Source organism: Prionailurus viverrinus, chromosome C1 (genome assembly GCF_022837055.1).
Source record: "Prionailurus viverrinus isolate Anna chromosome C1, UM_Priviv_1.0, whole genome shotgun sequence".
Lineage (NCBI taxonomy): Eukaryota > Metazoa > Chordata > Mammalia > Carnivora > Felidae > Prionailurus > Prionailurus viverrinus.
Genome location: NC_062568.1, coordinates 178,529,396 through 178,552,111, shown reverse-complemented (window position 1 = coordinate 178,552,111; position 22,716 = coordinate 178,529,396). Strand labels below are relative to the sequence as shown.

Genomic DNA, 22,716 nt, shown 5'->3' with positions numbered 1-22,716 from the left:
CTCTTAAAATCAAAGCTAGTGCCCCCTGAAATGAAGACTCAACAAGGTCTCAGTTCAAGTTTAATAGAAACAAAGATCAAAAGTGATGCCCCACTACTGTACACATCAGTTGACTTGCCCCATAGCACAGCATGGGCCATTCTCTCCAGAGGAAGAAAGGCTGGCCTCCCCAACCCCTGCAGGAAAGGCCTGTCCCATCCCATACCACATCTGCACTGAATCTAAAGTCTTGTGTCTTAAGCATGACAATAGTACAAAAGAGATTTTGTTTTCATGGCCAGCCAATGCAGCCGGGCCCTAAAAAGGCCCACTGCTCACTTCTGCTTAGAGAAATATTCTTTGCTCTTCTGGACATCAGGCTTGATGGTATCACTGCCAGGCTTCCAGCCAGCTGGGCACACTGCAAGAGAAGAGTACTATCAATTAATAACCTGCTCAGTGGTGAGTTCCACCCTCCTCCCATGGACAAATGGGTGACAATCAGACAAAAGGCTCAAAACCAAATCTGATACCTTAAGAGGCTGAACACTCAGGAACCAGAATACTTATGCTATAGTGTGAGATAATTCAAGTCTTTTAGTGCAAGGATAACTACAAACATAATTCAATCCTCACCACAGCCCTAATGCTATTATATCTAATTTATTCATGCAGCACCTGAAATTTAAAGAAATTAACTACCTTACAAGCTTCAATTGTATGCTTTGGTCTACAAATAATCTGCGTAATGCACATACAGCAAAAAAACCACATGTACTAATATTTGTTAACAGTAGACAGTGGATGAATCGGTATTTGTATTTCCTCAATTATTTTATGTATGCTTCATGTATATCTTTAAAAAAAATTTTTTTATATTTATTTATTTTTTGAGAGACACAGAGAGACAGAGCACAAGTTGGGGAGGGGCAGAGAAAGAAGACAGAATCCAAAGCAGGCTCCAGGCTCTGAACTGTCAGCACATAGCCCAACACGGGGCTCACAAACCGTGAGATCATGACCTGAGCCAAAGTCGGACACTTAACCGACTGAGCCACCCAGGCACCCCTTCATGTGTATCTTCTTAAAAATCTTAAATGCTCTTCAATAAATGGTGCTGGGACCAGCTGGACTTCCACATGAGAAAGAATGAAGGCAGATCCCTATTTTACACCTCATATAAAAAAAAAAAAAAAATCAACTCAATAATGGGTCAACCTAAAGATAAGGGCTAAAATCATAAACTCTGGAGAAAACAGAGAACTTCACAACCTTGGATTTGGAAATGTATTCGTAGATAATCCTTTTTTTTTTTTTTTAACGTTTTTATTTATTTTTGGGACAGAGAGAGACAGAGCATGAACGGGGGAGGGGCAGAGAGAGAGGGAGACACAGAATCGGAAACAGGCTCCAGGCTCCGAGCCATCAGCCCAGAGCCCAACGCCGGGCTCGAACTCACGGACCCAGAGATCGTGACCTGGCTGAAGTCGGACGCTTAACCGACTGTGCCACCCAGGCGCCCCCGTAGATAGGATTATAAAAGCACATGCAACAATAAACAGATAAATTTGACTTGATCTAAATTATAAACTTTTGTACAAAGGCTTTTTTTTTTTTAAGTTTATTTTCATTTATTCTGAGAGAGAGAGAGAGTGAGCAGGGAGGAACAGAGGGAGACAGAATCCCAAGCAGGCTCCACAATGTCAACACAGAGCCTGATGTTGGGCTGGAACTCCCAGATCATAAGATCATGACCTGAGCCAAAATCAAGAGTTGGATGCTTAACTGAGCCACAAAGGTGCCCCAAAAAGGACATTTTAAGAGTTAACACACAGAATGGGAATATTTACCCATCATGTATCTGATGAGGGATTAATATCCAAAATGTATAAAGAACTCCCACAACTGAAGAGATCCAGTGAACTCGCCTGGGTGACTGTCGGTTAAGCATCTGACTCTTGGTTCTCACAGGGTTCGTGAGTTTGAGCCCCATGTCAAATTCATGCCCCACTTGCAATTCTCTTCCTTTCTCTCCCTGTCCCTTCCCCACTTGCTCTCTCTCTCAAACTTAAAAAAGAACTTCTACAAAGAAAAAAACAAAAAAAACAAAAAAAAACCTCCCACAACTCAACAAGACACCCTAGTTGAAAACAAGCAAAGGACTTGAGTAGACATTTCTCTAAAGATATGCAAATGGTCAATAAGCACATGAAAATATGCTCGGTATCACTGATCATTAGGGACATGCAAATCAAAAGCACAATGACACCTCTTCACACCCACCAGGCTATATAGCATTTAAAAAAAAAAAAAAAAAAGCAAAAAGACCAAGTGTTGGCAAGGTTGTAGAGAATCCTTGATATTACTGGTGGGAATGTAAAATGGTGCAGCTGCTATAGAAGAGAGTTTGGCAATTCTTGAAAAAGCTAAACAGAACTACATGACCCAGCAATTACACTTCTAATGTAAATACTCAAAATAAATAGGAACAAAGATTCAGATACCTGTTCACCATTACTCTAGCAGCATTATTCACAACAGCCAAAAGATAAAAAACTGTGTCCATCAAGAAATGAAAGAATACATAATAGGACATATACCCATAAAATGGAGTATTATTCAGCCTTAAAAAAAGTTTTGATACCCACTGCAACATGAACCTTGAGAATCTCGAATACATTATGCTAAGTGAAAGAAACCAAACATAGATGGACAAATATCGTATGATTTCACTTACATGAAATGTCTAGAATAGACAAACTCAGACACAGAAAGTAGAAGTTACCAAGGGCTGGAAGGAAAGGGGAATGGGGAGTTAATGCTTAATGGTTATAGCTATTTGAGATGATGAGAACATTCAGAAAATACTGGTGATGGATACACAAAATTGTGAATGCAATTAATGCCACTGAATTATACACTTAATGACAGATTAGGCCACACTGTATTGCATTAAAAATCTAAGAACTTTAGAGGTGCCTGGGTGGCTTAGTTGGTTCAGTGTCCGACTCTGGATTTTGGCTCAGACCAAGATCCCAGGATTGTGGGATTGAGCCCTGCATTGGATTCCATGCTGAGGGTGGAGCCTAAGATTCTCTCTCCCTCTGCCCCTCTTCCCCAGTTTACAGGCTCTTAAAAAAAAAAAAAAAAAAAAAATCACGATTTGTCTACATACCAAGAAATAAGCTAAACAAACAAAGCTAGGACTGTGTAACAACAGTTAACACTAAGCTGCTTCTTCCTTCTGACAGCCCTTGGAGGATCTGAAGATAGCAACCAGTTTGCCTCTTCAGTGTTAACTGCCAAACTGGACAGCCTGAAATACATGGGGGCAGGACCCCCATAACAGGCCCTATTTGTCTATAAGTAAGTGCCTTCTACCCCATGGTAAACAAAGGTCTGCATTTGAATCTTTCATACATTTATGCAGAAAGCATAGCTTTTAACCTTTTCCTATAATCCTGAGCCAGCAATGCTCCTTGGACTAACCTGAGGAGAGAGAAGCAAGGAAACCAATCTCTGATTTTTCACTTCCATTTGCTATTCCATCTTCTAGGAGACACATAGTCACCAAGTCCAATAATGAAGCAGCAAATCTCTCTTGCTCAAGTGAGAGAAGGGGAGCCCCTTTCAGTCCAAGGATATCATAGCCTTAGATGTCACTCTGCAACCAGCTGTCTGGGAACAAAGTATAGATGGACCCAGCTGCCATCCATTACTTTCCTGGAATCTTCACTTGATTGTTACAATTATTAGCTTTATTAGCACCAAAGGGTTAAAACACAGGTCCCTAAAGCATAAAAAAGCTAGAGAACAAAGAACAGCAAATAAGCAGAGACCAGGTGAGAGCCAGCCAGAAGTTTGATAGTAGATGTGAACAGGGAACCAACAAAGTTGGTCTTAGAAAACATATAACCTTTAAAAGAAAAGCCCAATTATAAATCATGACACAAAGATAGGAATAATGAACCAGAAAAACCTTGCCAACTTATTCTCATGGGCAGTAAAGGTTCATGGCACTTAAGAATATGTTAAAAAAAAAAAAAAAAAAAAAAAAAAGAATATAACCAGTTATCAGTGACAAGACAGAAAGAACCACACTTGCATGTTTCACTCATACCCAGCAGTGTTGGTTTTCTCAGAACATGGGGTACAGAAGAACTGGTTAAGCCCCACATAAACCACCTTTCAAAATAGCATGACTCTCCAAGGAGAAAGTGACATAGTCATGGTAACCTCAGTATAAGAAACTTCCAAAACAGCCCTCAAGAGGGACTTTTTTAGCATTTTAAAAATTAAAAAAAAAAAAAAAACGAACAGCTGTGAATTTGGTTTGATTTCCACATTTACTATGAATAAATACTGTATTTAAAATATTCATTTGAGTCCTCAAAAATAACAACGTAGTTTCTCAACTACAGAAAACAAACTGAGGGGCACCTGGGTGGCTCAGTAGGTTAAGCATCTGACTTCAGCTCAGGTCATGACCTCATTACTCGAGTTTGAGCCCGGTGTTGGGCTCTGTGCTGGCAGCTCAGGGCCTGGAGCCTGTTTCTGATTCTGTGTCTCCCTCCCTCTCTGCCCCCTCCTCCACTCACATTCTGTCTCTCTCTCCTTCAAAAATAAACATTAAAAAATTAAGAAAAAAAAACAGGGTTACTGGAGGGAATGGGGGGGGGCAGGATATGGGTTAAATGGATGATGGGTATGAAGGAGGGCACTTGTGTAGAGCACTGGTATTGTAAGTGATGAATCGCTAAGTTTTACACCTGAAACTGTTACATTATGTTAACTGGAATTTAAATAAAAACTTGAAAACACAGGAACATAGAATATATAAATACAAATGAAACAATTTCACTGTATACCTAAAACTGACGTTATATGTCAATTACATCAAAAAACAGAAATGTAGAGTTATCTGTCAAATAACACACGCAAAGTACCTCACATACCATGTTTGGTATTCATACGCTCTCAAATGGCAATTATCATATAAATCATAAAGGCTACACACAACAAGCTATGCCTGTTCTAGTGAGATGGAAAGAAGAGACCAAGACTCTGAAGAAGCAATCTTCAGTTATGAAAGCTTGGGTTCAAGTCTCGCCTATACGCAAGGTGCTAGGAAGTTCAATAAAGGGCTTTAACAACACTCCTCAGCAACTTCTTTGTGCTGAAACTCATCCCCCACCAGGAGGCAGTCTCAGCAGTGGTCAGCTCCTTCAATCCACACAAGCTTCCGCAAATGGTGCCTTTGGGTATCAGCGCTCATGGATTCATACTAGCGTTCCCCTCTAGCCAAACTATCACTTTTCGGTTCCCCTAAGAGACATCATCAATTCCAACTCTTATCAACTTCCATATTCTTTACCACAAAATCAGAGGTGAAATGGGCCTCAGAAAACTAGTCTGAACTATTTATTATCTAGAGAAAGAAAATGGAACGTTAAGACAAATTTATTGAAGTACACTTGTGCAGCTGATTTGACATCAGTAGCACTTGATCACAACTATTCTGTCCTTAGGGCACCTGGGTGGCTCACTTGCTTAAGTAGTCTACTTGGGCCCATGTCATGATCTCATGGTTCATGGGTTCAAGCCCCATGTCTGGCTCTGTGCTGACAGCTGAGTCTGGAGCCTGCTTTGGATTCTGTGTCTCCCTCTCTGTCCCTCCCCTGCTCGTGCTCGGTCTCCCTCAAAAATAAACATTAAAAAAAATTAAAAACAAAATAACTATCTTGTCCTTCTCATCCTCAATTATGTTAAGCTTGGAAAGGTGTAGGCTTCAAGATCTCCATTCCCCACATACCCAGCACCTGTAGCCTCAGGAGCTAAGTCTTAAAAAACTAAACTAACTCTTAAGATAAGGTTGTGTCATTCCAGCAACAACTATACTCCAGTGAGGGGGGAAAAAGTAAAAAAAGCTACAGCCTTGGGGCACCTGGGTGGCTCAGTTGGTTAAGTTTCCCCCTCTTGATTTCGACTAAGGTCATGATCTCAAGGTCTGTGAGATCAAACCCCACCACTTCAGGCTTTGTGCTGACTGCGTGGAGCCTCCTTGGGATTCTCTCTCCCTGTCTCTCTCTCTGCCCCTTCCCTGCTTGTGCACATGCTCTGGCACGGTCTCAAAAACTTAAAAAACCTCTAGGGGCACCTGGGTGGTTCAGTCGGTTAAGCATCTAACTTTGGCTCAGGTCATCTCACAGTTTGTGGTTTTGAGCCCTGCATCAGGCTCTGCACGGACAATATGGAGCCTCCTTGGGATCTCTCGCTCTCCCTCCCTCAAAATTAAACTTTAAAAAAAAAAAAAAAAAGCTACACCCTTACAAACTCAAAAGCTGGGATCAAGTAGTTCAGTACTTTATCATACTGCAGTAAGAATATTAGAAGGAAAGTACTAACGCTGGATAAATAGGAAAAGAAAGGTCTACACTAAAATGCTAGGTAAAAAACCCTAAATTGAATCTCTTTAGTGATGTGTAGATTCTCTAAGGACAACCTTGTAAAACATTATCTTTGGGGTACCTGGGTAGCTCAGCCAGTTGAGTGCCCAACTCTTTGATTTTGGTTCAGATCGTGATCCAAGGGTCATGGGAATGAGCCCTGCGTCAGACTCCATGTTAAGCATGGAGTCTGCTTCACATTCTCTCTCTCCCCCTGCCCCCTCCCCCACTCACAGGCATTCTAAACAAAAAAATTAAAAATAAAAAATTTAACAAAAAAGTCTTTGATCCTCAAATGTCTAATGAAGAACCTTGATATTTCATTTGAAACCCTCTATCCCTAACCCTCTTCCTTCAAAAAAGTTTTAAACATTTACATAATTTGGTTATTTGCAGAGTGTAATTCTTACAAATACAACACTGTACAATAAAACGTTTTATTATTTATTTTTTAGAATGTATTTAAGAAGATAAAAAAAAGTATTAGCTGTATCTGTCCATTGTCCTTGGGCAAGTTATCTTAGCCCTATTTATATTTTCCAAAATTCAAAACTGGTCTTAGATTTGTGTTTTAAAAAGATCATAAAACAAATACGGACCACAGGGATTAAGCTCCTCTCCCAATAAACACTTGTCAAGAATGGCATGCTTTATCTCTAGATATAATTCTCAAGCCTTTTGTTTTGTCCTTATACACCTATGAAATCCTCCTACACTCCTTTAATAACTTAAAGGCTTCAGCAGTGATTCTAAATGAGCAGGGCAGAAGCTGGGAATGTGGAGCTGGAACAAAAAACCTTTATATTCTCTTCCCCAAGCTTTTCCATTATCTCATCCCCACAACCCAGTATAATGCAGAGACTTCAATTTCTTGGAGAAACAGATTTTTCTCATTTGATAGACCATGTTCCTGCCATCTTTCGTATCCTACGACCATTCTATTGTCAAGTCACTAGGTGAATTGGCTTACCTTCCCCATGCTTGTCAGTAAACTGGAAGGCCTGAACTAGTCTCAGAGTCTCATCCACAGAACGGCCGACGGGAAGGTCATTTACTGTGATCTGTCGAAGGATACCTTTCTCATCAATGATAAAGAGGCCCCTGGGAAGAAGAGATTGAAGGCTTGAGAGAGATGCAATATCAGTTTGGAAACTGCTTGCAATGGAAATGAAAATGTGCTGGCCTCCCAGACTTGCACTGGCTTTGCCTCTAGTGAAGAAGCATCCCCCCCCAACCCCTGCTCAGTTGGAAAATCGTACTACTCTCGAGCTTCAGGTCTTAGGCATACAGATAAGGAAGGAGAGAAAGAGAGGGAGAGAGAGAAAGGAAAGGCAAGAAGGAAGGAGATTAGATCACCATGCTGTACACTTTAAACACATAATAGTGATGGGGGAGCCTGGCTGGCTTAATTGGTAAAGCATATGACTCTTGATCTCAGGGTTGTGAGTTCGAGCCCCACGTTGGAAGTAAAGATTACTTAAAAAATAAAATCTAAATTTGGGCTCAGGTCATGATGTCATGGTTCGGGAGACTGAGCCCTTACATCAGGTTCTACACGCTGAGCATGCTTGGGATCCTCTCTCCCCTTCTCTGCATCCCCCTTACTCATGTGCTCTCTTCTCTCTCAAAATAAATTTTAAAAAATAAAATAAAATTTAAATAAGTAAAATTAAAAAGTTAAAAATAAACTTATTCAGTAACGTAGGTCAATTATTTCTCAGTAAATTAACTGGAGGGGAAAAAAACACACACACACACACACAAAAGAGTCTACAGATCAGGGTCCTATCTTTCTCCAAATAAAAAAGGCCCTCAACTCAATCAGATAATTTTGATGACAGCCCACTGGTAGGTATATACCTGAATGAGATGCCTTCATCAGCCTTTAAGACTCCATAGTCCTGAGCAATGGTACGCTTGGGGTCTGATACCAAGGGAATGTTCATGGGTCCCAGTCCTCCTTGTTTCTTGGGTGTGTTGATCCTACAGCAAAAGGCACACATACAATCACATTCATTTAAACTCTTGTGTAGCAAAAGCATTAACTGTTTCTATTCCTTCCCTTTTTCAACATTCCTAATGTAATGTGAAGTAACTGTAATCTAATCTAATCCCCAAAAGACTTCAAACTTTTTCCAGCAGTAAAGTGAGTGCCTGAAGACAGTTAAGGTCACCAGGATACTCAGCTGCAACCCAGGCTGCTGCTTCTTTGCTGCCAGATGAGAGCAACAAGAAGTCACAGCCGTTGCACACTCCTTCCATCAGAAGCCAGAAGGCAATACTTGAGCAAGTCTATTATCAAAGCCTCCAGTCCCAGTTGCAGTTAGTTCAAAGTTCATATGCAAAAGTTGACCAAGAGATTTACCATGCCAGGTGACAGAAATGAGAATCCACAGAAGCACCAATCACTTGGCAGTTGAGTTTCTTAAATTCTTCCGCTCTGTCACTGAAAGCAATGATCTCCGTGGGGCACACAAAGGTGAAATCAAGAGGGTAAAAGAAGAACACAACGTATTTTCCTGGGGAGGGAGGGGGAGGAAAAGCCACAAGTTTGCCTTTGAAACATACTTCCTTGCTTTACAAAGGGCACCTGGCTGGCTCAGTGGGTGGTGTCTGTGACTCTTGATCTCCCAGCTTGGAGTTTCAGCCCCCCTGTTGGGTGCTGATATTTAAGATAAAACCTTGGGCCACCTGGGTGACTCAGTCGTTAAGGATCCGACTTAGGCCCAGGTTCAAGCTCTACTTCTTTCTCTCTCTGCCCCTCCTGGGATTCTCTCCCCCTCTCTCTGCCCCTCACTCGTGCGCTCTCTTTCAAAATAAACAAAATATTTTTTAAAAAATAAAAACCTAAAGGCATTTTTCTCTGAGAAAAAAAGCCTTTTTATAAACAATTGCTAAACACCAACACTCAACACAGATGTCTCATAGCAGCTACTTTTAGAACATCTTGTGGCAGGAAAGCCTGTATTAAAAAAAGTTCCTTTCAGTTCTGTGCTTTATTTTCCTGCCTCCTCACTAGCTGCCAATTATAAGATAAACACTGTTCAGTTTGATCTTTATCTCTAGGTAGTTAAAATTAGCACAGGAGGGGGGCACTTGGGTGGCTCAGTCCATTGAGCTTCCGACTTTGGCTCAGGTCATGATCTCACAGTCTGTGAGTTTGAGCCCCGCGTTGTGCTCTGTGCTGACAACTCAGAGCCTGGAGCCTGCTTCAGATTCTGTGTCTCCCTCTCTCTCCGACCCTCCCCCTTCATGCTCTGTCTCAAAAATAAACATTAAAAAAAATTTTTTTTTTTTAAAATTAGCACAGGAGGGGGCCTGAATGGCTCCTTGGGTTAAGTCGGATTAAGCCTCCGATTTCAGCTCAGGTCATGACCTCCGCGTTCCCAAGTTTGAGCCCCACGTCCGACTCTGTGTGACTCTGTGCTCGGAGCCTGGAGCCTATTTCAGATTTGGTGTCTCCCTCTCTCCCTCTCTACCCCTCCCCCGCTCACACACGGTCTCTCTCAAAAATAAACATTAAAAAAAAAGTTAGCACAAACACCAAGTTCTCCAATGAAGAAAAGCAAAACCAAGGATGCAAATACCTACTAGATAGCCTAATGCCAATGATTACAATTAACCCACAGGAGAAGCTCAATTACTGGATTCTATGCTACAAAGCAATAAAGAAAAACAAAACAAAATGCCTTTTGTGCTTCTTCCACAATGAACCACATCAACGGGACAAGTAAGGTTTAAGTGATCACCTGAATCAGCACAAATCCAACAAGCCTAATAGGACAAGAAAAATTTGAGGCAAAAGTTTCAAAAGTCCTGAAAGGTAACAGGAAAGGTAGAGATCCTGAAAGGATCTCTAATGTAAATTTTACTGAGGTCACTCAGATTACCAACAGAAGTAGATCTTCAACTGGCCAAGCAGCCTTTCACCACACCTAATGGGCTGAATTATTAAAACAGTTCCAAATATTCACTCATTTCCAGGTAGCAGCAATGTCTGAAAACCAAAGGTGCCCCTTTTGACATTTACTCTGAAAACCAAAATCAGTAGAAACTCACTCATCTAAACAACCTCTCCAGGGCTTTGCCTAACAACCACTTTGAAACCTCAGGTCAAGCCCTTGAGGACAGAGAGCAGCTCTTTCTAAACCCTTGGGCCAGGGTCACCTCCCTATGGTGCTACTTATCCTGTTTGCCAGAGGAGCTTCCCTCCATAGGGCCCCTCTTACTTGCTTCTCATTCCAAACAAGTGTGCTGCATTAGGAAACCTTAGTCACATGTTCATGCAAAAGCCGAGTCTAGGAACTAATTACCACACCACTAAGAAAGGTACACTTAAAACCGGAGTTTCAGGTTCACATTTCAAGGAATTTGTATCAATTATCCCAGAAATCGCAGCTGTTCTAGGACTGTTAAGGTTTAACAAGAAAGAAAAAAAAAGGAAGAGCCTCATTAGAATTTGCCAAGTGTTTGCATGAAACTGTAACAGGAAGAGTTGTTCCAACTGTACCATCAACTCTTCTCTTGGGGCAAAACAGTCAAGGGAACGTACCTAAGCCTTCTGCCTAATAATTATAGCAGCTGTGCCATACATTATTTCTAAAACTTAGTAAGCAGCTTAAGCCCCAAAAACTTGAGCTTTCAATGAAATACTGAGAAGATCTCCAAGACAATACAACTGAGTACTAAGAAGATAACTGAACTAATATATCCAAACATAATGAAGCATGGGCTTTTTCCATAGCAGTCTGAACCTAAAGTCTACCCCCATGACCATGGTTGGTAATCACTACTTCAACATGTAGGTAAACGGCCTCCTACCCTAAAGATGGTGACCTACAATATATAAATTCATTTTACAATCAAACATGACAGATACAGAAACCTAATGAGCCACCTTCAATTGTAAAATAGTTAAATCTTAATGTTTATTTTTTTGAGAAAAAGAGAGCATGAGCGGGGGAGGGTCAGAAAGAGGGAGACACAGAATCTGAAGCAGGCTCCAGGCTCTGAGTTGTCAGCACAGAGCCCGACATAGGGCTCGAACTCACGAACCAGGAGATCATGACCTAAGCTGAAATCGGATGCTCAACCAACTGAGCCACCCAGGTGCCCCTAAAGTAATTCAATTTTAATGAATCTAAAGTAATTACTCTCACCTTTGTAGTCAGATAGGCTGATGTCTTTGAACTGGCCATCTGGCATAACAGCCGTGGCTTTGAAGTTGGGGGCAGGATGCCCAATTTTGGCATTTCCTGAAGACATCTTACTATCAGCTGAAAAAGATAAAAGAGGAAATGAATTAGAAACAAGCCTTACTTTTTTTTTTTTTTTAGATAACCAGCACATTTCATCTACTTAGAAACTTAGCTGTAGAATGATAAAAGAATTGTCCAGTGGCCCTGAACATATACATTAATTTTTACATTAGTAAGAAGCATAAACTGAGCTTTCCATCTTTTGAAACAAAATCAGATACTCCATGTCTGAGTATCATTTTCACTTAAATACAGCAATTTCTTTATAAACTAAAGTAACCTCTATTACTTTTTCTAAAATAGGATTTGTGCAAAGGCATTTTCCTTCTGTATTTTCATCATACATAAAGAAAGAAAGGAAGGTTCAGCCCCAAACCTGAGCCCAAATGAACAATGCCAGTGTCTGATTCCTAGATGTGGTCATGTTGCCCCCCCTTTCCCTGGACTGCACCTTCATCTGCCTTCATAATTCAGGAAGCACACTTGAGGTTTCTCCAGGTACATTTGCCCACAAGAGCACACACCCTAAAGCAATCCAATTTTTTAAGAGGCAAGACCACTATTCTGGCATCTACTAAATTCCAAAACTTCAGGGGTTGTGTTTTAAGCACTTGAAGTGCTTACAAAAATGGGTTTCTGACCTGGGGCCAGACAACGAGAGTCTATTGCTAAAAAGCAATGCTGCACTGGATTCACCCAGGTGGAAACAAAGATAAGGAGTTAAGAGCTAACCCAGTACACCATCAGTTTGAAACCAGCAAGCTAATTTTCCAAGTCCCAAAGTTTTTTGGTGCATAGCACCACAACCAAAAACGTTGTGAGCATCGATCACTGAAAACTTTTTTTTAATATTTATTTTTGAGAGAGCGCACCAGCGAGAGAAGAGCAGAGAGCCTGATGCGGGGCTCTAACCCACTAAAGTGGAGATCATGACCTGAGCTGAAGTTGGACGCTCAACAGATCAAGCCACCCAGGTGCCCCAATCACTGCAAACTTTACTGCTTAACACACACTTTTAACAACAAAAAAGCAGCGCGCCTGGGTGGCTCAGTCGATTAAGCTTCCGACCTGCTTTGGATCAGGTCATAATCTCGGCGATCCGGAGTTCGGGCCTCGCTTTAGGCACCGTACGGACAGACAGCTCAGAGCCTGGAGACTGTTTCAAATTCTGTGTCTCCCTCTCCGCCTTTCCCCTTCTCTCGCTCTCTCAAAAATAAACATTAAAAAAAATTTTTTTTTAACTAGTAAGGCACGCTCCAACTTGGCGACCAAATATATAGGGTGTGACCAACATAAAGGCCCTTCTCGTCCAAACCTGCTTTTCCAGACGGCCCCCACGTCCGCTAAAGTCCAACTTAGCGAGGGGAAGGCTGTTGGACCTTAAGCCCTTTGTGGGCACCCTCCGAGGATCCGCCCCTAAACTCCACAGGCGAAAGCCACACCCCCAAACTCTAGTTCTGGTACCCTCCTGCCACTCCTATCATCACCCCCAACACTTCGGAAAGCACCAGAAAAAAAAAAATGCGCAGTCTTCACAAAGGCATTTGGGACCACCACAAACCCTATTCCGTAAATGAAAAAAATAGATACAGGAAAGGGAATCTTCATATCCGAAACTCCTCATCTAGTCACAGCTGAGGACCGGAAAAAGCCTTTGCCTTACCACAAGTCGGGCGGGTAGCCTCAGGTCAGTTTCCAGGTCCATTCTAGAAGCTTCCCGAACCCGCCGCGCCCAGAAGGCTAGTCGAGGAGAGCCCACTACTACCACGAGTCCGCCCCGGCGCCATACCAAGCCAATGAGCGCCCTCTGCTCGGGTTGCCGGGGGAAGAGGAAACTCGAGCCGACATTAACTTCGGGGTTTAAACAAGTCACCGCATCTCTACGGAGGGCCCACTGGAGGGTGTACGTACCACCTAACCACTCTCGAGCGCGCCACACCTCGCCGAACCGCCTCCCCCGTCACAACAACCCGAACCTAGTAGGGCAGGTCCCCGGATGGACAAGGAAAAGGCGACAACAGGGGTATAGGGGCGCCTCTTACCAGGTCTAAAGCACAAGACACCAAAAGCCAGCCAGGAAGAAAACGCGTGAAGCACGCGGGAGGCACTGCCTTTATAGCCTGTAGGGCTCTCGCGAGAGTCAGAGCGGGCCGGGGGTGTAAGAGGTGGAGAGAGGAGGGGGATCTGGTCCGAGCCCCGCCCCGATCGAAAGCGCCCCGCCAGAATGAGTCAGCACTTTCCTTGTTGTGGGCGGGCTAGGACGCGGAAGGTACGAATACCCCTCCTTGCCCCCGACCTTTGGGGTCGGAGAGCTGAGAGCTACAGTTTCCAAATCCGTAATGCCTCGGTTAATCTGGGTCTCTGTGAGGGGGGGGCCTGCGTGTCTTGCGCTCAAGGCCGAGACCAGGGTCCTGTTGCCGTCCACGGAGGATCACGTCTGATCCATACGAAGCACTGAAAAGTATCCAAATGTTTCTCAAATATTCCACCCCGATCCCCCCAGCCTCTGCCCTATTGCTGATCCTCGATAGACAACTTCCTTAATTGTTCTGATCACGGGATTGCTGCTTTACTTCTCCCATCCGCTCCTTCCACAGCTGCTGGAGGGAATCTTTTTGAAATCTGATCGTTTCACTCCTCTGATTTGTGGTTTAAAAAACTGGGGCTCTGTATTCAGTTTCCTCAGTTAAAACTCATTGTCATTGTATCTGTGGCCTTCAGGCAAGAGCCTTACTTTTCTTAACCTATAAAATGGGAATATTATTAACTCTTTGAGATCATCTTCGTAGCTTACTTAGCAGTTCCTAGTTCTTATTATACATTAGAATGTTAGCTATTGTTGCTATAATTCTTCCTTGCTCCTAGATTAATTGTAATACCCACAACAATGTGTCGCTGTTTCAAGACTTCAGGCTTTTGTTCAAGTATGAAGAATCCCGTTCCCTCCTAGTTGGCCTAGAGAAAGTATCTTTAAAGACTCAGCTGAAGCATGACTTCCTCTGAAACTGTTCCTGACCTTGGCTCATCCCCAGATTCCTCTGAAGCTGTTCTGGCTTTTGCTCATCCCCAGAATTTACCATTCCCTCCTTTGTGCCCAAACAATATCCTGATAGCGAAAAGCTATACAAAGTATCTAAGCTATTTTACGCGTTTACATGACTGCTGCTTCTTGATAGACTTTCTGGAAAGTAAGGTTTGGGTTACTTCCATCTCTGTATCCCCAAGACACAACAGAGCACCCGCTATAAAATATCAGGCGTATAATAAATATATTTTGTCCCCTTTCTGCCCCCATCTCCATTCCCCCATCCTATTAACTCCCTTGGATGTTATAGCAGAGTAAGAAATGGGAATGTGCTGTGTCATGCTGGTTGAGCATCTCAAAGTGTTTTGGCATTTATCCTACATTGCAACAGTAGTGATTTTTTATTGGTTTTGTTTTTTTTCCTTCTCTGCCTGAGGCTGAACAATTATTTGGCCATTATTCATTTCCTTCCAGAGGCGCAGCGGAGACATATAAATTCAGAGCTTAATAGTGGATGGTTATTGGGGCACCTGGGTGGTTCAGTCAATTAAGCCTCCGACTTGGGCTCAGGCCATGATCTCAAGGTTCGTGAGTTCCAGCCCAGCTCCAGCTCTGTGCTGACGGCTTGGAGTCTGGACCCTGCTTGGGATTCTGTGTCTCCCTCTCTGTTCCTCCCCTGCTCGCACTCTGTCTCTCTCTCAAAAATAAATAAAGACTTAAAAAAATATATAGTGGATGGTTATTGCTATAGGCAGTTAAACCAACAACACAGTCCTACTTCAGCCAGAATAAAAAATGACCATTTATTGTATCTAGCCCTGGGCTAGGCACTTAGGTTTACTTGGGTCATTCAAGAACCAAAAGAGTTATGCTGGCCCAAATAAATCTTAACAGCCTATCCCCATGGAAATAAAAAACTGAGGGGCTCCTGGGTGACTCAGCTGGTTAAGCGTCTGACTCTTGGTTTCAGCTCAGGTCATTATCTCATGGTTTGTGAGCCCCCTACAGGGGGCTGCGTGCTGACAGTGTGGAGCCTGCTTGGGATTCTTTCTCTCCCTCTCTCTGTTCCCCTCCCCTGCATGTGCTGTCTCTTTCTTAAAAATAAATAAATAAACTTTATGTATATATATACAAAAAAATAAAAATAAAAGAACCTGAAATACCAGGACAGAGTTCTGAAAAGAGAAAAAAATCTGTTGAACACTTGCCTAAGCAAGTGACTATGGAATCTCTTTCCTGAGAACAGCAAAGACTTGGAAATGGGAGCAAGGAGTCTTTCTTCTTTATCCTTCTACAGTACCTAATATATACCTCTAGCTCTAAGTTGACACATGATTGTTTTGTCCTTCCTTATTTAACAGTGGTCTGGGAAGGATTTTACTGGTTTTATTTATCTTGTAGTATCAGAACCTAGCAGAGTAACTGGCATAGGAGGAATGCTTAATTTTGGAATGTACTTAAGATTTTTGAGGGGCGCCTGGGTGGCTCAGTCGGTTAAGCATCTGACTTCAGCTCAGGTCACGATCTCGCGATCTCACGGTCTGTGAGTTCGAGCCCCGCATGGGGCTCTGGGCTGATGGCTCAGAGCCTGGAGCCTGCTTCCAATTCTGTGTCTCCCTCTCTCTCTGCTCCTCCCCCGTTCATGCTCTGTCTCTCTCTGTCTCAAAAATAAATAAACATTAAAAAAAAATTTTTTTTAAAGGTTTTTGAGATGTAAGGGTGCCTGGGTAGCTCAGTCAGTTGAGCCTCTGACTTCGGCTCAGGTCATGATGGCATGGCTTGTGAGTTGCAGCCCCATGTCAGGCTCTGTGCTGATGGCTCAGGGCCTGGAGGCTGCTTCAGATTCTGTCTCTCTCTCTCTTTCTGCCCCTCCCCCACTCATGCTCTGTCTCTCAAAAATAAATAAACATTAAAAAAAATTTTTTTTAATATTTTTGAGATGTGAAGTTAACTTATTTGAACTATGTTTTAGGAAGATAACTCTAGCAGCTGTGTGATATGAAAAATAATGACTGGGAGACAAGAAGCAGAGACCCACAAGAGAAGTCTCAGAACTGTAATATGACATTGGCAGCAAGATGGGATGAAGGAAAGAAAAAATATTTCTACAGGCCTTCTATTGGATTTAGGGTGAGAAGAGGAAGTTCAATCCTTCAATCTGATGCCTTGGTTTCTTATCTTGGTGACAAAGGAGAAATGTCATGGGGCGGTGCCTGGGTAGCTTAGTCGGTTAAGCAGCTGACCGTGATTCATGAGTTCGAGCCCCTTGTCAGGCTCTGTGCTGACAGCTCAGAGCCTGGAGCCTGCCTCAGATTCTGTGTCTCCCTCTCTCTCTGCCCCTCCCCCACTCATCCTTGTTCTCTCTCTCTCTTTCTCTCTCTCTCTCTCTCAGAAATAAATACAACATTAAAAAAATTTTCAAGGGGCGCCTGGGTGGCGCAGTCGGTTAAGCGTCCAACTTTAGCCAGGTCACGATCTCGCGGTCCGTGAGTTCGAGCCCGGCGTCGGGCTCTGGGCTGATGGCTCGGAGCCTGGAGCCTGTTTCCGATTCTGTGTCTCCCTCTCTCTCTGCCCCTCCCCCGTTCATGCTCTGTCTCTCTCTGTCCCAAAAATAAATAAACGTTGAAAAAAAAAAAGTAAATAAAACTTTAAAAAATAAAGACATTTATTGAGTATTGTTTTACAGACAAAATACCTGATGCCTAAAGAATTTAAGTAAATTGTCCAAAGTCACAGCTAAGAAGTGTTGGGCCAGGCAGCAGAACCATCATGTACAATATGCAAATGTGACATTTATATAGACTATAATGTAAATGGTGCCCCCTGGAGTTGTGCCTTACTGTGGTCTGGCCAGGCTTTGTGACTCTGGAGTCCACCCTATTACTACACTGACTCCTTTCTTTTTTATTTTATTTTATTATTTTTTATTTAAATACAAGTTAGTTAACATATAGTGTAATAATGTTTTCAGTAGAATTTAATGATTCGTTGACTCCTTTCTTTTTGAAACTTTTTTTTTTCAACGTTTATTTATTTTTGGGACAGAGAGAGACAGAGCATGAACGGGGGAGGGGCAGAGAGAGAGGGAGACACAGAATCCGAAGCAAGCTCCAGGCTCTGAGCCATCAGCCTGGCGCCTGACGCGGGGCTCGAACTCACGGACCGCGAGATCGTGACCTGGCTGAAGTCGGACGCTTAACCGACTGCGCCACCCAGGCGCCCCCGTTGACTCCTTTCTTAATGGAGAAGGTAAGCAGTTTGGTTTGAGGTAAGACACTAAGATGCTCTTCAGACATCCAAGTAGAGTTGTCCAGAGTTCACCACTGGAGATATAGATTTGAAAATTAGCAGCACAGAGGTTTCGTTATGTATTTATTATTCTATTTACAGGAGGCCTATACTTTGCTAGACATGCAAAGATGAATAAGACACCATGTATTCAGGTGTTGAAAGATCACTAAAGAGTTAGTTAAGGAGGAAAAAAGTGAAGGACGAGTTCCAAGCAGAGAAAACAGTAAAAGAAGTGGGAAAAAATACAACGTGTATGGGGAAGTACAAAAAGTTCAATATTAGCAGAATGTAAATGCTAAAGACTAGAATGTAGAGACAAAAAAACACAGAGATTGGTTATGATGTATCTCATAAGCCAGGATTCTAATTTTATGGGTAAAATTAAAGTGGAAGTATAGAAAGAAATTCAGAGTTTTAAATAAGAGAGTGACCACATTGGGTTGCATTATTGATCATTCTGGCAGCTGTAGAGAGAACAGATTTAGGGGACCAAGAAGATATGGGGTAGGGAGACAAATAAGGAAGCTATTGCCATGACCAGGGAAAAGAGGTGGAGAGCCTGAATGAAGGCAGTAGTGCAGAACATGGAGAGATGGGATTCGAGGGCAGTAAGCAAATTCTGGGCATCAGATATGGGAACTGAAAGCGAGGAATCAAGGAGGAGTCTCAGGGGAATTAGGTGAAGTGTGGTGTGCCTCACAGACATGCAGTGAAACAGAGTTTGGAGGAGATGATAAAGACCTCACTTTGGGGTATGTTGAATTTAGCATTCCAAGGGGGAGATGATCAGTAGGAAGCTAGAAATGTGGAAACTTGTGCCTATCTTGTTCATCACATTATAACCCTAATACTTAGCAGCATGGTCCATAGCACACGATAGATATAATAGGTATTTTTAAAATACATTAATGAATTATATGTGTTCACATCACTTACAATAACAAGGATACTTAAAACTGTGAGAGTAAATGAAAACCTGTAGAAGGAGGTAAGCCAAGACCAGGACTTCTGAGAATTTCTATGAGAATAGGAGGAAGGACAAAGTCATTAAGAGCAACTTAAAAAGAATAGCATTTTGTGGCTGAAGGGTCATTCATAAAGATGGGCTGTTTCTACCAATAATGATTTCCTTTGGTCCCCACCATCAGCACTGAAGTTTCCTACACCTGGGAAAGGGTAACAACAAAATGGAATGGTTTAAAAAGTCAAATAGTGTGCTCGCTTCGGCAGCACATATACTAAAATTGGAACGATACAGAGAAGATTAGCATGGCCCCTGCGCAAGGATGACACGCAAATTCGTGAAGCGTTCCATATTTAAAAAAAAAAAATCAAATAGTATACAGACAAGCTGCCACCTGTGAAATTTACTAAGTTTTCTCCAAACTCTTTTAAATGAAAAAAAAAAAAATACATATATATCTCTTACTAAGTCGCTGGTTGCTGAAGGCATTAGATAGAACTTTGTTAGGAAGAATTGCTTGGTGTCATGGCAGCAACTGAGAAAATGCTTGCATGAATCATATTTTGCTTCATTTCTTAGAAGTGAGGCCCTTAAATTTTTTCTCTGCCAGTTAAAGTAAGTATGGCTCTTTGCTGGGCGAAGCATTGGTTTCCAGTCCAGTTCTTCAGAAGATCTGGCTCCCTCGACCTAGTAGGTTAAAGTAGTTTTCTCAAATATTACTAATATTAGTAATATGAAGTTCCTTGTGAAAGGAAAAATATTCTTGAGGAAGTCCAAAGTTGGCTTCATTTCTCAAATTTAATTATTTAACTTTTATTACTTTTATTTCATTTTTTTCAGACTATGTAGTATTTTACTTCTTAAAATATATTTTTTAAAACATTATTTACTTATTTATTTTAAAATGTTTTTAATGTTTTTATTTATTTTTGAGACAGAGAGAGACAGACCATGAGCAGGGAAGGGGCAGAGAGAGAGGGAGACACAGAATCTGAAGCAGGCTCCAGGCTCTGAGCTGTCATCACAGAGGCTGATGTGGGGCTTGAACCCAGAGACTGTGAGATCATGACCTGCGCTGAAGTCGGACGCTTAACTGACTGAGCTACCCAGGTGCCCCATTTACTTATTTATTTTAGAGAAAGAGTGTGAGCGGGGAGAGGGGCAGCGGGAGAGGGAGAGAATCCTTTTTTTTTTTTTAATGTTTATTTATATTTGAGAGAGAGAGAGAGCAGGGGGAGGGGCAGAGAGAGACTGAGACAATCTGAAGCAGGGTCCAGGCTCTGAGCTGTCAGCACAGAGCCAGATGTGGGGCTGGAAATCACAAACCATGAGATCATGACCTGAGCTGAAATCAAGAGTCAGACACTTAACTGACTGAGCCACCCAGGCACCCCAGACTCTGTAATACTTTAATAAGTTGCTCCAGAATGCAATATTGAAAATTATTTGCTTACTAATTTAAAATACTGTTGAATGAAAATGTTTTCCTTAATTACTACTATCTGGCTGCTAAGGAACTATTGCAAGTTAAAATATTCAGGATGAGACTCCTCAAGCAATACTCTCCACAAATATCATCCTAATGCTATAGTGCATCTCCTTCTGGGGTCTGCATACCTATACTGCCTACACCTTGCAATGGTGTCTCGATTCTCCCACCACCTTTCTCCCTTTAAGCTAGCATGAGACACTTGTTCAGGAGGTGTTCTTTGACATCATCTGGCCATCACTTAACAAAGCATTAGTTACTGATTAATGAACAGCCTTTGCCCCTTCTTCATAGCTAACTAGATACACCAGGTAAGGGTATTCAGTAGGAGTATAAAGCAGATGCCCTGCAACAGTGATCATTTTAACATTAGGAGTTGCTAAACTAATAACAGCCTGCAATCAACTTATAAACCATTACAGTTAAACCTATAAACCATTAAAATTAAACCTATAAACATTAAAGCTAAATGCTTTCTTGTAATTGTAATAACCAATGAAATCATGGAAATCAAAATCATAGAGCAGCATTCAGTTATGATCACATCCAGATGATTCAGAACATGTTTATTTTTATTTTTTTAATTATCACTAAAAGAAAAACATTACATTTAACAGTTCTCAGAGAACACATGAATCCTTAAATTTATAAGAATTGAATTTATAAAATTATATTTAGGACACATAAAGACCTACAGATAACCCAGTTGAAAAAAACTATTATCAAGGATGTTTTTTAGAATTGAACACAGCTGTAAGTAACAGTTTAAACTCAAGTAACAAGCTTAACCAAATAGGGGATTAATTTTTCCCATTGAACAAGTAAGTAGTCCAAGGCTCTTACAGTGATTCCATGCTGCTATGAGGGAACCAGACTTCTTTTAACTTTCTGTACCTAAATTCCTAGCATGTAATTTTTATTCTTACGATTACCTTATACTAACAAAATGTCTGCTCTACTTCCAACAATACACCTGTATTCCAAGGAGAAGCAAGAGGCAGCCAGAGGGGGGTGGGGACTATAATAAGGAAGCAAAGCACTCCCAGAATCTCTCAGTTGAAATATCTCCTAGAACTATGTCACATGGCTGCTCCTAACTGTGAGGGAGGCTGGAAATGTGTCTACTAGTTAGGTATATTACCACTCCTAACAAAATTGAGATTCTGTTAGAAAGAAAGGAAGAGAGAAGGACATTGGATAAACTAGATTGACCTTGATGGACTTTGAAAGGAAAAACTTGGGATTCTGAATGTGACCATGCAAGCATGTTGAAATGCTAGAAAAAAAAAGAGTTTCAGTTACTATTTTTATCTTCTACCCTTGACAGAAATGGCAACTTGTTTTACTAAACTTGCCTTATATTTATACAGACCTCTGTGTCATAGAACTTTAGGGGGTGATATTCACTTTATGTGTTCCATGAACAGTGCCCCTGGAATTGGGTAACACAGCAACACTATTTGTAGTAATGCTTTTGGTATTGCAGACCTTTCATGAAGTGATATAAAACTCTTGGTTACATGCATGATTAAATATTTATTTATGCACAATTATGTCCTTAAAAAAATATAGAGCCCTAGACCCTCAAAGTTGGAAGGAACCACAGTTAAATAATTTAAAATGAATTTGCCACCATGTGCCATGTACTCTTCTATGCCCTGTCCTCTGTGCCCTATACTTACTAAACATGGAGCTTAACACCCAACCTTCTACCCATTTCCAGAATCCCTTCTTCAGTAGGCCTAACAGTCACTTGGTTTTGGCTTGCACACTTCCGTGATAACTGACTTGCAGGTGTTCCTGTTGGTGCTCTCTAGGTTATCTGTGACCCCTAGAAGGGGGCAACAATTCAGATCCATAAAACCACTATAGTATTACTCACGTAGAATACAGTGGAACTGTCTCCCTACCTTTGCTTACTCACCAAGTGTCGGGGTAGTTTGTTAACAAACATAGATAACTGAGATCTCATGTAACTCCCCTCAGCCTCAGTTTTCTTCTCATGAAAATGGTATGACAGCACTATCTGTGGCACAGAGTAAGTGCTTAGTAATAATCATTCTTATGATCATCATTGTTATCATTATAATCTGTATCAAAATTTGTTGTCTTGCCTCCAATCCATCATTTGAATCCATCAAAATATTAATGAATTTAAAATTGTTGTCTTTTTTTTTTAAGACAGAGCATGAATGGGGGAGGGGCAGAGCGAGAGGGAGATGAGAATCTCAACCAGGCTCTGCATGGTCAGCGTGGAGCCTGAG

The 22,716-nt window shown here is 41.7% G+C and overlaps 1 protein-coding gene and 1 non-coding gene across 2 annotated transcripts; one reads left to right on the top strand and one right to left on the bottom strand.

Moving 5' to 3' along the window:
* Nucleotides 1-47: 47 nt before the first annotated feature.
* On the bottom strand, nucleotides 48-13,864 carry PRDX1 (peroxiredoxin 1). Its single transcript, XM_047872065.1, has 6 exons — nucleotides 13,726-13,864; nucleotides 11,585-11,701; nucleotides 8,791-8,944; nucleotides 8,286-8,408; nucleotides 7,396-7,526; nucleotides 48-400 (listed from the first exon to the last, which is right to left on the bottom strand). The coding sequence occupies exons 2-6, from the start codon at nucleotides 11,688-11,690 to the stop codon at nucleotides 315-317; spliced, it is 600 nt and encodes a 199-aa protein (XP_047728021.1). The 5' UTR covers nucleotides 11,691-11,701; nucleotides 13,726-13,864; the 3' UTR covers nucleotides 48-314.
* Nucleotides 13,865-19,213: 5,349 nt separating this feature from the next.
* On the top strand, nucleotides 19,214-19,320 carry LOC125174136 (U6 spliceosomal RNA). Its single transcript, XR_007155268.1, has one exon. It is a non-coding gene; the product is annotated as a U6 spliceosomal RNA (small nuclear RNA).
* Nucleotides 19,321-22,716: the final 3,396 nt, after the last annotated feature.

Excerpts from the sequence above, each read along its gene's own strand:
- PRDX1 (XM_047872065.1), bottom strand. The coding sequence starts at position 11,690 with ATGTCTTCAGGAAATGCCAAAATTGGGCATCCTGCCCCCAACTTCAAA. Across the intron at positions 8,945-11,584 it reads CAGCCTATCTGACTACAAAG|GAAAATACGTTGTGTTCTTC; the intron begins GTGAGAGTAATT and ends CTCCCTCCCCAG. Across the intron at positions 7,527-8,285 it reads GATGAAGGCATCTCATTCAG|GGGCCTCTTTATCATTGATG; the intron begins GTATATACCTAC and ends TCTTCTTCCCAG.